The sequence below is a fragment of the Lynx canadensis genome, chromosome C2, assembly GCF_007474595.2.
Source record: "Lynx canadensis isolate LIC74 chromosome C2, mLynCan4.pri.v2, whole genome shotgun sequence".
Taxonomy (NCBI): Eukaryota; Metazoa; Chordata; class Mammalia; order Carnivora; family Felidae; genus Lynx; species Lynx canadensis.
In genome coordinates, this window is record NC_044311.2 from 30460872 (window position 1) to 30477325 (window position 16454).

A 16454-nucleotide genomic window follows, 5' to 3' on the forward strand; every position below is an offset into this window, starting at 1 on the left:
TGGTACAGTAAAAAGAAGAACAATTAAATATTAGAAAGGAAGCAGAAAGCACTTCTAGGCCCAAGAAATGCCTATAATGTCTCGCATGAGTGTCAATCTGAGAAGGATTGCAAAAGTTGTAGGAAGGGCCTGGCCCCAACCCTGACTCTGATGAATTTTCCCACCAGCAGGATCACCCACGTATGAGTGCTGTTACTCAGTTTATTCAGGAACACTCCCGTGAGGGTATACACTGAGATTGTGATGCTTTTTTTTTTTTTAATGTTTATTTATTTTGAGAGAGAGAGAGAGAGAGAGCATGCATGTGAGTGGGGAAGGAGCAGAGAGAGAGGGGAAGAGAGAATCCCAAGCAGGCTCCATGCTGTCAGCACAGACCCCCCCAATGTGGGGCTCAACCCCATGAACTGCAAGATTGCAACCTGAGCTGAAATCCAGAGTTGGATGCTCAACCACCTGAGCCACCCAGGTGCTCCAAGATTATGATTCTTTTTATGACAATTATCAAAAGTATTTTAGAAATGTTTCACGTAACAAGGAAAGAATTAGGCTTGATATAAAGTGGTTTATGCTTGTCAAGGGAGTCTGTCAGTGGTTGGCCGTTTGCACTTTGGGTCAGAGCGGTACAGAGTAATATTGGCCGTGTCAAATTCAGTTTTCTGTGAAAGCCATTTGCTAAGCTGGAATGTATTTTAAAATTTGGTAGAACTTTGAGAATGTATTTTAAAATTACACTTAATGCAAACACGTAGAAGGTGGTGAAAAAGTATATGGGATGGTAATTGTATTTGATTTTTTTAAACACTGTAATTTAGGTAGGGTCAATGCTCCTTGTCTGGTAAGCTACTTTAGCTACCACGTCTTTATTTCTCCTAGGGCAAAACAAAAGTAGTTTTGTTTAGTAAGTTAAATTGATTGTGGTTTCCTAGCTAAGAAAATCACCGTATGTACACATAGGTATCTAAGTCGTTTATTTTGTGAGAAACCCATTAAAGAAATTCCTATGTGTGTGATTTTGAGAATATTTAGTCACTCTGAGGCTGTTTAAACTTATTCCTGTAGCTTAGTTTTGATGTCAAGGGCATTATTGCCGTTACTTAGTACCTCAAAAAGAAATTAAAGGGATTGAATGGATAGGTTCCATGGTAAGGATTTGAAGATTACAATTCTGGCCTGGGGACATAAAAGAAATTTAGAATTGTAGCTGTCTGGTCAATTTACTGCTTCATTGATTGGGCTGCTGAAAGTTGATTAAGTTTCTAGAAGTAAAGTGCTTTTACCAAATGCTAGTAATGAGAATCTATCCCATAGAGTTCGTCTGTGAAATTGTGTTGGTATTAACGTGTTTATAATCTGCTTTGATATAAGAGTTAGAAAATAGGACTTTAAGTTTTTGTCATTCTTATTTGTTTGAAAGTTACAGGCTTAGAAGCAGCCCTATGGTATGAACAAGTGCTACCCAAATGACAGGTGCGTGGTGAGATACAAAACTTTCACCAGAATGGACATCAGCACGTTGCATCATTTACTTCTTAGAACGTTTTGCTACATAAAAAATGCGAGTTACACTAAACAGTGTGTTTGGTGACATAATTGCTTCACATTCTGCCTCAAGCTCCTTATCTTGTGCTGGATTGCTGTAGTGACCAGCTCCAGCCTGTGTGCGCACGCGTGGTACTTGGAGGAATACTAGTATAAACAATTCATTTTGTAAGTGAGTGCTTTATGTGTTTTCTGATTACACTGTTGGGATTGGGTTGTTTGTTTTTTTAAGTTTATTTATTTTTATTATTTTTATTTAAGAGAGAGTGTGGGCAAGCTGGGGAGGGGGCAGAGGGAGACAGAATCTTAAGCAGACTCCACACTCAGTGTGGAACCTGATGTGGGGCTCAATCCCATGAACCTGGAATCATGACCTGAGCTGAAATCAAGAGTTGGAGGCTCAACTGACTGAGCCACCCAGGTGTCCTGGGATTGGGTTGCTGTTTTGGTTTTGGTTTGGTTTTTAATTTTATTTAAATCCAAGTTAGTTAATATATAGCATAATAATGGTTTCAGGAGTAGAATTTAGTGATTTATCCCTTACAATATGACATCCAGTGTTCATCCCAACAAGTGCCTTCCTTAATGCCCAACACCCATTTAGTATATCCCCCCCCCCCCACCAACCCTCCAGCAACCCTCAATTCTCTATAGTTAAGAGTCTCTTATGGTTTGCCTCCCTCCCTCTCTGTTTTTAACTATTTTTTCCCCTTCCCTTCCCCCATGGTCTTCTGTTAAGTTTCTCAAGTTCCACATATGAGTGAAAACATATGATATCTGTCTCTCTGACTGACTTATTTCACTCAGCGTAATACCCTCCAGTTCCATCCATGTTGCTGCAAATGGTAGGATTTCATTCTTTCTCATTGCCAAGTAGTATTCCATTGTATATATAAACCACATCTTCTTTATTTATTCATTAGTCGATGGACATTTGGGTTCTTTCCATAATTTGGCTATTGTTGATAATACTGCTGTAAACATCAGGGTGCATGTGCCCTGTCAAATCACCATTTTTTTATTGTTTGGATAAATGCCTATTGTAATTGCTGGGTTGTGGGGTAGCTCTATGTTTAATTTTTTGAGGAACCTCCATACTGTTTTCCAGAGTGGCAGCACCAGTTTGCATTCTCACCAGCAGTGCAAAAGTGTTCCCCTTTCTCTGCATCCTTGCCAACACCTGTTGTTTCCTGAGTTGTTAATTTTAGCCATTCTGACAGGTGTAAGGTGGTGTCTCATCGTGGTTTTGATTTGTATTTCCCTGATGATGAGTGATGTTGAGCATCTTTTCATGTCTCTGTTAGCCATCTGGATGTCTTTGGAAAAGTATCTGTTCATGTCTTCTGCCCATTTCTTGACTGGATTATTTGATTTTTGGGTGTTGAGTTTGATAAGTTCTTTATAGATTTTAGATAATAACCCTTTATCAGATTTGTCATTTGCAAATATCTTCTCCCATTCCGTCTGTTGCCTTTTAGTTTTGTTGATTGTTTCCTTTGCTCTGCAGAAGCTTTTTATCTTGATCAGGTCCCAATAGTTCATTTTTGCTTTTATTTCCCTTGACTCTGGAGACATGTGTAGTAATAAGTTGCTACAGCTGAAATCAAAGAAGTTGTTGCCTGTATTCTTCTCTAGGACTTTGATGGTTTCCTGTCTCACATTTAGGTCTTTCATCCGTTTTGAGTTTATTTTTGTGTATGGTATAAGAAGGTGGTCCAGGTTCATTCTTCTGCATGTCGCTGTCCAGTTTTCCCAACATCATTTGCTGAAGAGATTGTCTTTTTTCCATTGTATAATCTTTCCTTCTTTGTCAAAGATTAGTTGGCCATACATTTGTGGGTCCATTTCTGGGTTGTTTATTCTGTTCCATTGATCTATGTGTCTGTTTTTGTGCCAGTCCCATACTGTGTTGATGATTTCAGCTTTGTAATACAGCTTGAAGTCTGGAATTGTGATGCCTTTGGCTATTTGGGGTCTTTTGTGGTTCCATACAAATTTTAGATTGTTCTAGCTCTGTGAAGAATGCTGGTGATATTTTGATAGGGGTTGCATCGAATGTGTAGATTGCTTTGGGCCATATAGACATTTTAACAATATTTGTTCTTCTGATCCATGAGCATGGGATGTTTTTCCATTCCATTATTTCTTCTTCAATTTCTTTCATAAGCTTTCTATAATTTTCAGTGTACAGATCTTTTACTTCTTTGATTAGGTTTGTTCCTAGATATTTCATGGTTTTTGGTGCAATTGTAAATGGGATTGATTCCTTGATTTCTTTTTCTGCTGCTTCATTATTGGTGTATAAAAATGTAACTGATTTCTATATGTTGATTTTATATCCTGTGACTTTTCTTAATTCATGTATCAGTTCTAGCAGTTTTTTGGTGGAATCTTTCAGATTTTCCATGTAGAATATCATATTGTCTGTGAAGAGTGAAAGTTTAACTTCTTCCTTGCTGACTTGGATGCCTTTTATTTCTTTTTGTTGTCTAATTGCTGAGGCTAGGACTTCCAACACTATGTTGAACAACAGTGGTGAGAGTGGACATCCCTGTCACGTTCTTGACCTTAGGAGGAAAGCTTTTAGTTTTTCCCCACTGAGGACGATATTAGCTGTGGGTCTTTTGTATATGGCTTTTATGATCTTGAGGTATGATCCTTCTATCCCTACTTTCTTGAGGGTTTTTATGAAGAAATGATGCTGTATTTTGTCAGATGGTTTTTCTGCATCCGTTGAAAGGAGCATGTGGTTCTTTTTCTTTTATTAATGTGATGTATTGTGTTGATTGATTTGCAGATATTGAACCACCCCTGCATCCCAGGGATAAATCCTACTTGATTTTAATATGTTGTTGGATCCAGTTTGCTAGTATCTTGTTGAGAGTTTTTGCATCCATGTTCATCAGGGAAATTGGTCTGTAATTTTCCTGTTTAGTGGGGTCTTTGTCTGGTTTTGGAATCAAGGTAATGCTGGTCTCATAGAATGTGTTTGGAAATTTTTCTTCCATTTCTGTTTTTTGGACCAGCTTCAGAAGAATAGGTATTAAAACTCTTCTTTACATGTTTGGTAGAATTCCCCTGGGAAGCCATCTGAATATATCTGTTAAGTCCATCTGATCCATTGTGTCATTCAAAGTTATTGCTTCCTTGTTGATTTTGCTTAGATGATCTGCCCATTGTTGTAAATGGAATGTTAAAGTCCCCTACTATTATGGTATTATTATCAATGAGTTTCTTTATGTTTGTGATTAATTGATTTATATATGTGGGTGTTTCAAGTTGGAGGCATAAATATTTACAATTGTTAGATCTTCTTGGTGGACAGATCCCTTAATTATGATATAATGCCCTTCTTCATCTCTTGTTACATCTTTGTTTTAAAATCTAGTTTGTCTGATATATGTATGACTACTCTGGCTTTCTTTTGATATCCATTAGCATGATAGATGGCTACTTTCAACCTGCAGTGTCTTTAGGTCTAAAATGAGTCTCTTTTAGGCTTTTTTTTTTTTTAATGTTTATTTATTTTGAGAGAGCATGAGTAGGGGAGAAAGAAGAGATTGAGAGAACGAGAGAGAGAATCCCAGCACAGAGGCTGACATGGTGCTCAGTTCCACAGACCATGAGATCATGACCTAAACCAAAATCGAGTCAGACGCATAGCCAACTGAGCCACCGAGGCCTGTGGATTGGTTTTAACGGCCATTTCTGCTAGTGTTACCTCCTGACACCATGCAGTGCAGGTTGACCTAATGAAACAAACAAGTAAGGAATTTGGAGTCCTGGCTGTGCTTCTTTCCAGCTGATTGGCCTTGGACAAATATTCTAACTTCTCTGAGCCTGTTTAATCATGTGTAAAATTGGAACATAATGCTTATGTCCCAGGGTTGTTGTGAAGAGTGAGTTACTATTTAAGAAATCTCTTTGAAAACTTCCAATTGTATCTAAAACGATCCGTTATTTCAGTTTTTTCTTCTGTCATCCATAGTGACGGTTTCAAACCTTGGCTCCCGTTTCTCTGCCTAATGCCATCCCTTCTCAGCATTTAACCTCTTTTTTTCCTCTAAGAAATCGAAATATTGTTGAGTGCCCATTATGAACAAGACCCCTGGTACATAAATAAAAGTAAACAGTCTTTTCTTCACATTTAGTATTTATGCTTGCCACATGTAGTAAGTAAAAAGAAAAATGGTTCTGCAAGGTTGGTAAGAAAAAACAGTAATCACCTGGCTTACCCCTCTGAAGCTGGAATTCTGGCTGCTCGGAAGCACTCATTTCAATGCCTTCAAGTCTTTTGGTATTCTCCCCATGTTTCTAAGTAACATTTGATACTGATTTTTTTTTTTAATTTTCAGTTTTAGCTATTTATCTAATGACTTGTTACCATGAAATATAAGGGTTTTACTCTTTTACATACAATTTCCATCCCCTCATCCTGCCAGGATTGTATATCTTAATTTTTGGTTAGATCAGTATTTCATATTTACATCATTAAGATGGTAGATATTATTCACATCTGAGACAGATAGTCTAATGGTAAGCATATTTCTTGCATAATTTTTTGTTTTCCTGGGAATTAATAATTATCTCATTTTCATTTACTTTTTAAAAATGTACCTACCACTGATTCTTCCCAAACTCTCTGACCCAAGTGTAAGTCTTCTGTGTGTGTTCAGACGTATCAGGTAATTTATTTATTTTTTTTCTTTTTTGTGAAGATGTCTTTAGTGGAACTTGTCATTCTCGAATAAGGATAAGCAACGCTGTAGGCTAGCTGGAGAGCTGTCATTTTGGGAACTCCCTTCACTAGTATTCTAGAGTTTCTTATGCTTTTCTCCTTTTTGTCTTTGTATTCTGTCATATTCTTTATTAGTTTATTTCTTCATTTTTGGTAGAACATACTTTTGAGATCTTCTATGTCTAAAATAACCATAGTCTCTTTTTATGTCAGATTGAGAGTTTTATCAGCTGTAGAATTCTGCTTTCAAAGTAAATTTTATACAGGATGTTTTTAGTTAAATATGAATCTTTTAGGCTTTAGCATCTGATAATGATAGACTGGTTAATTTTGACCAGCCCACCCACTGAGAATAACTAGGTAAGTTAGATTAAAAAAAAAAAAGTCTGCTTGAAGTAGAGTGCTAAACAAGCCGGTGAAGAATTTACCAGGCCAGGATCTGGGCTAAACCAGAGGTTGAGGCCGGAGCCCAGGGTTGGGGCAGTTATTAGCTGGACCTAGAGAAGGTAGCTCAGAGGGTAGAGACTGAATGGGGTTTTTGATAACTTCAAGGAGCTAAGAGAATAAAAGATTTGGTGTCCAAAGCAGCTGTGAACCCCTCCTTACTGTGGGTTGGGACCTCAAAAGGCAGCACCCTAGGAGGAAGGATGGGCTGGATATAAAACAGGCCCTCTTGAAATTGTCACTCAGCCACAGACATTTAGATCTCTGAAACAGTTTAAGGTGACCCTAGGGTGCTTCTGTCCCTAGGCATCTCCAAAGTTCTAAGCCTTCCAGGAACCTGGAAGAAGCACACTTAATTTTTTTCCAGAGGGAAAAAAACCCCACTGTTCTGGGGCTTGAATTATTTCTTCAAATAATTTTTGCAAATACGGTGCCTGATACCCACTCAGAAAGTGACCCCTGACACACAAGAAGATAAGCAACAAAAATGCGAAAAAGCAGAAGCGACAGAAGATAGACACAGATACATGGCAAATCTAGATATTGGGCAAATACCATGCTCCGACTTTGCAATAGCTGTGTTCACTATGGTCAGGGAGGTAAAAGATAAGATTGAGCACTTCAAGAAAGAATTGAAAACTATATAAAAAATGAAATGAGGGGAAATTATAGTATTGAAAAGTAAAATAACTCAAATTAAGGCCTTAAAGATTAAGAGATAATTAAGAGAGCTTGGATATAGGACAGAAGAAAATGTTTAGAATAAAGCACGGGCAAATGATGGAAAATATAGAGGGAAGATAAGAGAAAGAGGATGCAGTGAGAAAGTTTAATATGAGTATTTTTGGAATCCCTGGAGGAGAAGAAAAGAGTATGAATGAGCAGAAGCAATATTTGAAGATAAATTAACCAAATGTGAGGAAGGCCATGTATTTATGAAGTCAGAGAATCTCAAGCAAGATAATAAAAAGGTTAGTAAAAAAATATTTACCTATGTTGAAAGCTAAAGACAAAGAGGAAGTCTGAAAGCAGTCAGAGGAAAAAAAAAAGATTATTTAACAAGAAAAAAAGATTATCTATAAACAGCTCTGAACAGCTGATTTGTCAGCTAAAACAGTGAAAGCTGGAAGACGATAGAGTGATCCTTACAAAGAAATGACTGTTCTCCCTTGCCAAACCAAAATCTGTATCCAGAGTGAAGATGACATAAAGATATTTCAAATCAATAAAAATTGAGAGAATTTGTCATTGACAGACCAGCGCCAAGGAAATACTAAATGTTCTTCAGGCAGATGGAAAATGATCTCAGTTGGAGTTGAGCAGATAAGGAAGAAATGAAAGACAACAGTAAATATGTGGGTAAATCTAAATGAACAGTGACTGTATGTAACAACAGTAGCCTTTTCCGTTTTACATATATGTGTAATTATGATGGCATTTAAGTCTGGTTGGGGGATAAATGGAATTAAAATATTTCTGTAGTCCTTGGGTTGCCTGGGCATTGGTAAAATGACTAACACTGGATTTGTTAAGTTGCAGACCTATGTTTTAATCTCGAGAGAACTATTAAAAGTATATATTGATATATTAATAGAGTATATATTTTCCAAGCTACTAGAGAGAGAATAATGAAATGATCAGAAGTTACCATTTCCAAAGAAGGCAGGAAAGGAGAGAAAAAGGATCATAGTGCTTATTAAGTACACATTGTACTTAATAAATGATAGATTTAAGGTTTCTCCTGCTATCTGAAGGTTCACCTTACACCACTTCTGCTTTTCAAAAGACTTAAGTTAGTACCTGTCTTTGCTAACTGAAAAAGCTGAAGAGGATTTTTACTTTTATGAAGTGATCATTGCTTCTTTGCTTTATGCCATCTTGGCTTGTGAACACAGGTTTCATAGGAAGGCTTTCAGATAGTGGGGGGGTCCTTGCAGGTCCATTAAATGTAATTGCATAAAATGGCCTAATTAAAAGATACAAATTGTCCAACTGGATACAAATAATTAAACTCAATTATTTGGTGTTTATAAAGATGCAGCAAAATTGAATTGTTCTTAAAAGAATTTTGTTTCTGTTTTTTTTTAATTAAGATAAAACATTATATTGATTTCAGGTGTACAATGTAACGATTCAGTACTTACATATATTCTGAAGTGATCACCACAATAAGTCTAGCTAACATGTGTCACCATACGTGCTTACAAAATTTTTGTGTTTGTGATGAGAACTTTTTTCCCCCAAAGATTTAGATGCCTCTATTTTCTCCTTTATTGATACTGCCTATTAGGATATGAATCTCTGAGGTATTTGGTGATCAGTATTTTTATCTTATTTTATTTTAAATTAATACATACAATATTATATTAGTTGTAGGTATACAACATAACGATCTACACATTACAAAATGCTCATGTAGTTACCATCTGTCACCATACAAAGTTATTATAGTATTATTGACTATATTCTGTATGCTGTACTTTTCATCCTTCTGGTTTATTTTATAATTGTAAGTTTGTAGCTCTTAATTCCCTTCGCCAATTTTGCCCATCCCCCTGCCTTCCTCACCTGGCAACTACCAGTTCTCTATATTTATGAATTTGTTTGTTTGTTTTGTTTTGTTTTTTAGATTCCACATATAAATGGGTGATGAGAACTTTTAAGATGTAATTGTTTTGTTTGCTTTTTTTTTTTTAATGTTTATTTATTTTTGAAAGAGGGAGAGAGAGAAAAAGCACAAGTGGGGTAGGGGCAGAGAAAGGGAGAGAGAATCCCAAGCAGGCTCCGTGCTTTCAGCGTGGAGCCCGATGTGGGGCTCAGACCCACGAACCGTGAGAACATGATCTGAGCTGAAGTTGGATGCTTAACCAACTAAGTCACCCAGGCGCCCTGTTTACTTTGTTTTTTAACTTACTATATTGTGATTATTATCTCCTGTTCCCCATTCTCCCTCTCCCTCCTCACTAATTAATAGATGAAATTCTAACTGGTTATGGAGAGATGTAGAGAGAGACTGATGGGTATTGATGGAGGTGAGGGCTGATAACTAGCTGTGGCTGGTATCAAGCCATTGAAAAATGGTTGGGATAATGCCCTTACTCTGGTTGCTGGAACTGATTTCTTTGAAGTGGGGTAAATGGTAAAGCAGGTTCAAGCCTCCTACTGTCTTTCCATCTAACGTGACTATTCTGCACTTTGATTTCTATAACTTTTTCTTGATGTCTTACTGATTTTTGTTCAATATTCTTAGTTTCCAAGGTTTTTACAACCTTGTATCTCTTAATTTTTTCATGAGTTTTTTTTTTTTTTTTTAAATTTTTTTAACGTTTTATTTATTTTTGAGACAGAGAGAGACAGAGCATGAACGGGGGAGGGGCAGAGAGAGGGGGAGACACAGAATGGAAGCAGGCTCCAGGCTCTGAGCCATCAGCCCAGAGCCTGACGCGGGGCTCGAACTCACGGACCGCGAGATCGTGACCTGGCTGAAGTCGGACGCTTAACCGACTGCGCCACCCAGGCGCCCCTCATGAGTTTTTTTAAATAAAAAATGTTGGGGAGAATAAGTCAAACAGAGCAAGTTTTCATGTAAATCTAGAAATTTTAGAAAGGTTCTGTTTTCCATTTTTTGTCAGCGTTATGGATTTTTAAGTAATTAGATGTTTGATTTCCTGAGAAGTAGGGTATTACCATATACAGTTGAGAACTTGTTTTTATGGGTAAGTGCAAAGGTTATTTCCTGTTTTAAGGTTTCAAGGATATTGTTTCAATGCCAATAATGAAAAATACTACACCTTTTGGCTTCTAGGTTGTAATGTTGCGTCAACAAGTAGAAGAACATGAAAAAGTTAAACAAGAGATGGCCATGGACTATAAGCAGGAGTTAAAGAAACTACATGAAGAAGTAAGATTTTAATTATATTATGTGTTGCATAATTCTCTCTTTAACCCTTAGAATTTTGTTAACGGGCCTGTTTGGACTTCATAAAATGAGAGGTGTATATATTCTCTGGGAGGTATAGGGTTAGAAATTTATTTCTTTGTTTTTAAATTCAGGCATAGAGTCTTGTCTAATTATATGTTTGGTGCTATCTAAACAGGGATTCTAAAATGTGTTTCTCAGTTGAGTACCTGAAAGAAATAAAGCCGTTTTTGTATAATACTATAAAATATTGATACCAAGAACTTATGTAAAAAATTTTAATGTTTGAGTTAAATCAGCTAGATTTTAAATAATGGAGAATCCAAAGTTTTCAAAAGCATTTTGGGATAAATAAGAAAAGTAAAAATTGTAACAACTCAATGTTGCTAATTAACTCAATGTTGAGTTAAATCAGCTAGATTTTAAATAATGAAGAATCCAAAGTTTTCAAAAGCATTTTGGGATAAATAACAAAAGTAAAAATTGTAGCAACTCAATGTTATTCTCCAGATTAGGAAAAAACAACAACAACCTGCTTTTATTTTTATTTAATTCCAAAGCATTCCTCTCCTGCTTATTGAGTATCAGTGTTTCACAGGAGAATGACTCAAGAACCACAGGTCTAGAGAAAAGAAAAAAGAATTTTTATTTACTGCTTTTATCATGGGTGGGGTTTATGGGGTCCTTAAGTGCAAGGCTATTGTAATAAAAATTAAAGTTTTGTTTAAAAAATATTTTTCCCTTGATTTTTTCTTTGATGCAATATCTTTCTGTTCTAGTGTTTATTTTTTATATGCAAGTTTGAGTCGTTTGTATTTAATTTGCAAATCTAACACGCTCAGTCTATTTTCAGTAGTCCTGTTTAGCACTGCTCTTGCTTTCATAATACCAATTTGTTCCACCATGACTGTTTACAAATTCTTAAATTTTAAGTCTAGAAATAACTGTGTCTACAGTTAGGCAGACTGAAAAGAAGCTATGAAAGACTACAGAAAAAGCATATAAGGGACTTCAGAGGAAACACCAAAAATCACAGGGAAGATCGATCTGAAATTGAGAGGTTAACTGGAAAAATAGAGGTATGTTCATGGTAATAATTTCTTCATAGTGGTTGGCAGACTTCCTGTAGGAAGGTGCTCTTTCTAGAAATGGTACTAGTTCTGAACCTGGTTTTCTGCCGTCTCCAGGACTGGCGTGGAGCTATTTCAGAGGTACATCCTGTCATCACCTGGTCTTCTGTGGTTAATGGGGTTATTACCTATCAGTAGTTTCCAGTGGGGCACTACCACCCTTTGAGGGCATTTGGAAATGTACGGACACATTACTTTGGTTGTCCAAATGACTGGGAGTGAAACTGGTGTTTAGGGGACAGGGACTAGGGATTCTAAACATGCCCAGGGCCACACTACACAGGAAGGGTTACTGTCCCCAAAATGCCAATATTGAGAAACATTGACCACCAGTCACTACCAGTCCTCCATGGGCAGTGTCCTTGTCTTATTTACCACCTAATAGAACAGGGGTTAGTAAATGTTGAAAGTACTTGGCTTTTTGTACAGAGTACTGTGCATATCAGATTGCTTATCCTCAGTTCCCATTTAGATGTAGTAAGCCATTTACTCCCTTCTTTGCTAACTTTCTTTTTATTAAGGCAGAGTAACTCTGGTTATTGTGTATGTTGATTCCCAGAGGACCTAAGGGAGGTGGTGAGTTAACACTGCCAAGAGTGAAGGAAGAAACAGCATGAGGCTGTCACTCTTTTCTGTGGTATCTGCCTCTCCCCTCCTCTGTCTATGCCATTGGTCCTCCAGTGTACCAAGAATCACCAGAGTCCTCTTTAGGCTGTCAGAGATTCTGCTCCAGTAGTATGATGTGGGGCCTAGGAATCTGCATTTTATCTAGCTCCCCTGGGTGTTTGTAATTTGAGAAGTATTGTTCAACATCTCTCTATGATTAGTTACAATTTTCTCAGAGCATTTGTCACCCACAAATACCATTATTACTATTTAGAATTGTAATTTCTATATTTAGTGTTCTTTTACATCATAATATTTTTATACATTCGAGGAGCCTAGACTCAGAGGACTATGCAGATACTGCTTCCTTTCTAGGCATCTTCAGCGATACCTGAGGTTTTCTCCCCAGACTCCTCATCTTCCTCTTGTTCCTCATTACCACTTCCTGGCCATTCTCTTTTCTACCTTAAGACCCCATCTTTGATCTTCATGTCTTCAGACTGTATCCCCTACCAATATACATACAACCAAAGTTGTCATCTTCTGATCCTTGGGTTATTTCCCTAGCTTAGAGGTTTCAGCTTCCAGGACACTGTCACTGTCTCCAACAATACACTTACCATAATTCTTAAAGGTTTCAGTATCTACAAGGATGATACTTATATGACTCTGGTCTTTGAATTCCTTGTTGTTCTTTCCTCCATGGACATATTGATCTCCTCCTTATCTCATCCACCCATTCCCACTACTGTTCCTTAGGTATTGTCATGACCAAACTTGCAACCCTCCTGGAATCACATTTTTAAGCATTTCATTCTTTGACTACCATCCTTCTCTTTTTAGCTCACTTCCTCTAGTCCCTTGACTCTCAATAGTCACTTGATCCCATCCCCAAGTGATTGAACTCTGCCACCTTTTCACTGCTGCATACCTATCTCATGCCTTCATGTGTCAGTCATTACCCAGCTTCAATTCCATGGTAACGTTCCTTATATTCCCCTTCAGCTCCTGTGTCCCTCTCTTACTTCATCATATTTGCTTGGCAAAACCATAACTCTAGTTAAATCCAGCTTTCTGCCCAGTCTCTACTTGCCATGTGTGGTAGACCGTGGCTGGAGAAAAACATAATCATGCCGACTGGCCTCATTTTAAATTCATGGTCACTTCCTCAAATAAGTCCCAATGCTACCCAGAAACATACTATATTTCCCTTCACTCTGCTACTTTCTATAATGACTATTTCATACTTTCTCTTTTCTCAAACTTTCGACACTTTTTTCCACATTCTTATATTTGGATGATGATCTTGCTTTCCATTTCATTGAGAAAATAAAAGCAATAAGAAGAGATTTTCACAGACTTCTGACACTATATCTTCCCACCTATTTGCATCTGTGCCCATATACTTTGCCTTCTTGCTGGTGGAACTGCCCATACTCTCCCCGATCCTTACCCAAGACATGGCTCCAGCGATTCTTCTCTCTTCTGCATCCTCCCTTCCTTCATACTGGATATTTCCACCACCATCCAGATTTCTCCCCTCTTAAATCCTCTTTTGACCTCTCTTTCTCTGGATGCTGCCCCATTTTTTTCTTCATTTTTTAAAAATGTTTGTTTTTGAGAGAGAGGGCAAGCAGGGTAGGGGCAGAGACAGAGGGAGACACAGAATCTGAAGCAGGCTTCAGGCTCTGAGCTGTAAGCACAGAGCCCAACGTCGGGCTCGAACTTTTGAAATCATCTGTGACCTGAGCTGAAGTCAGATGCTTAACTGACTGAGCCACCCAGGCACCCATTTTCCTTCATTTTATAACTAAACTACTTTAGGCATCTGTACTGGTCTCCAATTCCTCATTGTCCATTTTTCTTGCACTCGATCAATAAGGCCTTTGCCCCCTCAACTCTGCAGAAGCTATTTACTTGGAGGTCACCAATGACTTGTACCTGAAAATAGTTCCTTGATTTGACTTAGAGAACAGCCATACTTTCCTGGGCTTTCTCCTACCTTGTTAACCAGTCCTCTCAATCTCTTTTGATCCCCAACCTTTTACCATTGGAATACCCTAGGGTAGTGTCATTGGACCTCTTCTTTTTTCTATCCATGCTCCCTCCCTTGGTGATATCATCCAGTCTTGTAGTTTTTAGCACTGTATATATGTTGATAATTCCCACTTTTATATATCCAGCCTTGACCTGTCCTTTTTGCTACAGAATAATTTTTCCAACTGCCTGTTTCAGCTGTTTCACATCTCCACCTTGATACCTAAAGCTGTGTCACACTTCATACTGGTTTTCTCTTCCCCATCTACCAACACCATTCCTGTTTCAGTTAATGGCAACTCCATTCCTCAACTTCTCAAGCCTAAAACCTTGGAGTCACCCTCGACTTCTCTTTTCTCCACACAGCAGCCAGAATGATTCTGTTGTAATTATGTCAAATCATGTCCTCTCCTCTACAAAAAACCTTCTAGTAGCTTCTCTCAAAAGCTGAAGTGATCCTGATGACCTACACAGTCTTGCTCCTTGTTAACTGACCTTTCTCTACCTACTTTTCCTTTTACTCCATTCAAGCCATACCTCGTTGCTTGCCCTTAAACATACCAGGACATTTCTACCAGTTCAACCTTTGTACTTGCCTTTCCATCTTCCCAGAATAGTATGACTTCATCCCTATCTCCCTGGGAATTTAAATGTTACTCAGTCTGGCCATCCTTTTTTTAAAATTGCAACTCCCAACTCTGAGCACTGTGTGCTCCATTTTCTCTAAAATAGGTATTATCATGTAATGTATTATACAGTGAATGTGTTGTCTATTGCCAATTGAATGGGGCTAGGATTTTGTTTGTTTTTGTTAACTGTTGTATCCCCAATCCCTAGAATAGCCCCTGGCATATATAGGAGAATGAATGAATGAGTGAATGAATGATTATCAGAAAGCTGGTTAACTGTGATTACCCCCAAGTTAGCATGAGACTTCTGGAGTTGAGGGTCCTAGAGAACAGTGATAGAAATCCCTTTGATTTTCATAACTCATAATTTCATATTTTATATGATCATAAATCATATTTTCATAATCATATTTTCATAAATATTGGGCTCATCTTCTTTGTTGTTCATGCAACTTGTAGTGACCCATCATTAATTTTGACTGTTCCACTTTGGGTTACAAATATCTGTCAAAATTTAGTACAGATCTCCCATTGTTATTCAAGTTCTTGCAGTTGTTCTGTTGAGACGGTAAAAATCTGGATATCAAAGGGTATTCTGCTTTAGGAATCTATTTGGTTCCTGAATTTCAGATACTGAGAAGAATTGGGCTACGGAGGGACTCACCTGAAAATTTATTTGATCTGTTCAGTTTCTGTGTTTGGATATCAAGAATTGGTAGCAGGATCTCCTCATAATCATATTTTGAAATTTTAGTTCTCTTCAGATCAGTTTTCTGAAGAACATCACAAAAAATGATAACAACCTTTAGGTGGCAGCAAATCTGTGAAAACCATCGTGGACCCAGTATTCAGCATCTGTGCTTCATACTCTTCACCATTAGGGTGTTAAATTTAGAGAGACAGATCTCCAGAGGCTCAGTATGTCAGGAATTTAGTGTTGCTCTCCAGTTCTATCAGCTAAGTGAGTAATGGAGCTCCTGCTGCGGAGTAAGGTGTGTGTATACCCAGGGACGAGGGGAAAAATTAAAGTAAGAATGAATCTGGGAAGCATGACAGTAAGGAGAAGCACTTAGAAGTTAAGTACCTTAATTGCCTCTTCAGGAATTTCGTCAGAAATCACTGGACTGGGAGAAGCAACGCCTGATTTATCAGCAACAGGTATCTTCTCTGGAAGCACAGAGGAAGGCTTTGGCAGAACAATCAGAGATAATTCAGGTAGGTTTAAACCATTTTAAAAAAAGAGGCGGAGAAGTCTTGATGACATTGGCACTAGCTGAACGCAGTACACGGGTGCTCTCTCATATCTGCTTACGTCTTTGTGCCACATGCTCCTTTGCCTGCTCCCTCCCTCCCTTGTGCTCTCTTCCCCTCTCACTCTGTGGCTGTCTGGTTCTCCTGCTCACTACATGCTC

At 37.8% G+C, this 16454-nt stretch overlaps 1 protein-coding gene across 9 annotated transcripts in view; it reads left to right on the forward strand.

Moving 5' to 3' along the window:
• Positions 1-16454, forward strand: part of CEP63 (centrosomal protein 63) — a 64118-nt gene that overhangs the window by 11150 nt on the left and 36514 nt on the right. For 8 of the 9 annotated variants that reach the window (XM_030329128.1, XM_030329134.2, XM_030329127.1 and 5 more), the window contains exons 4-6: positions 10527-10622; positions 11597-11719; positions 16144-16257. In XM_030329128.1, the coding sequence (XP_030184988.1) occupies positions 10527-10622; positions 11597-11719; positions 16144-16257 (333 nt within the window). Of the gene's footprint in view, positions 1-1414; positions 1468-10526; positions 10623-11596; positions 11720-16143; positions 16258-16454 lie in introns of all 9 variants that reach the window. The other variant, XM_030329130.1, reaches the window with a different exon arrangement.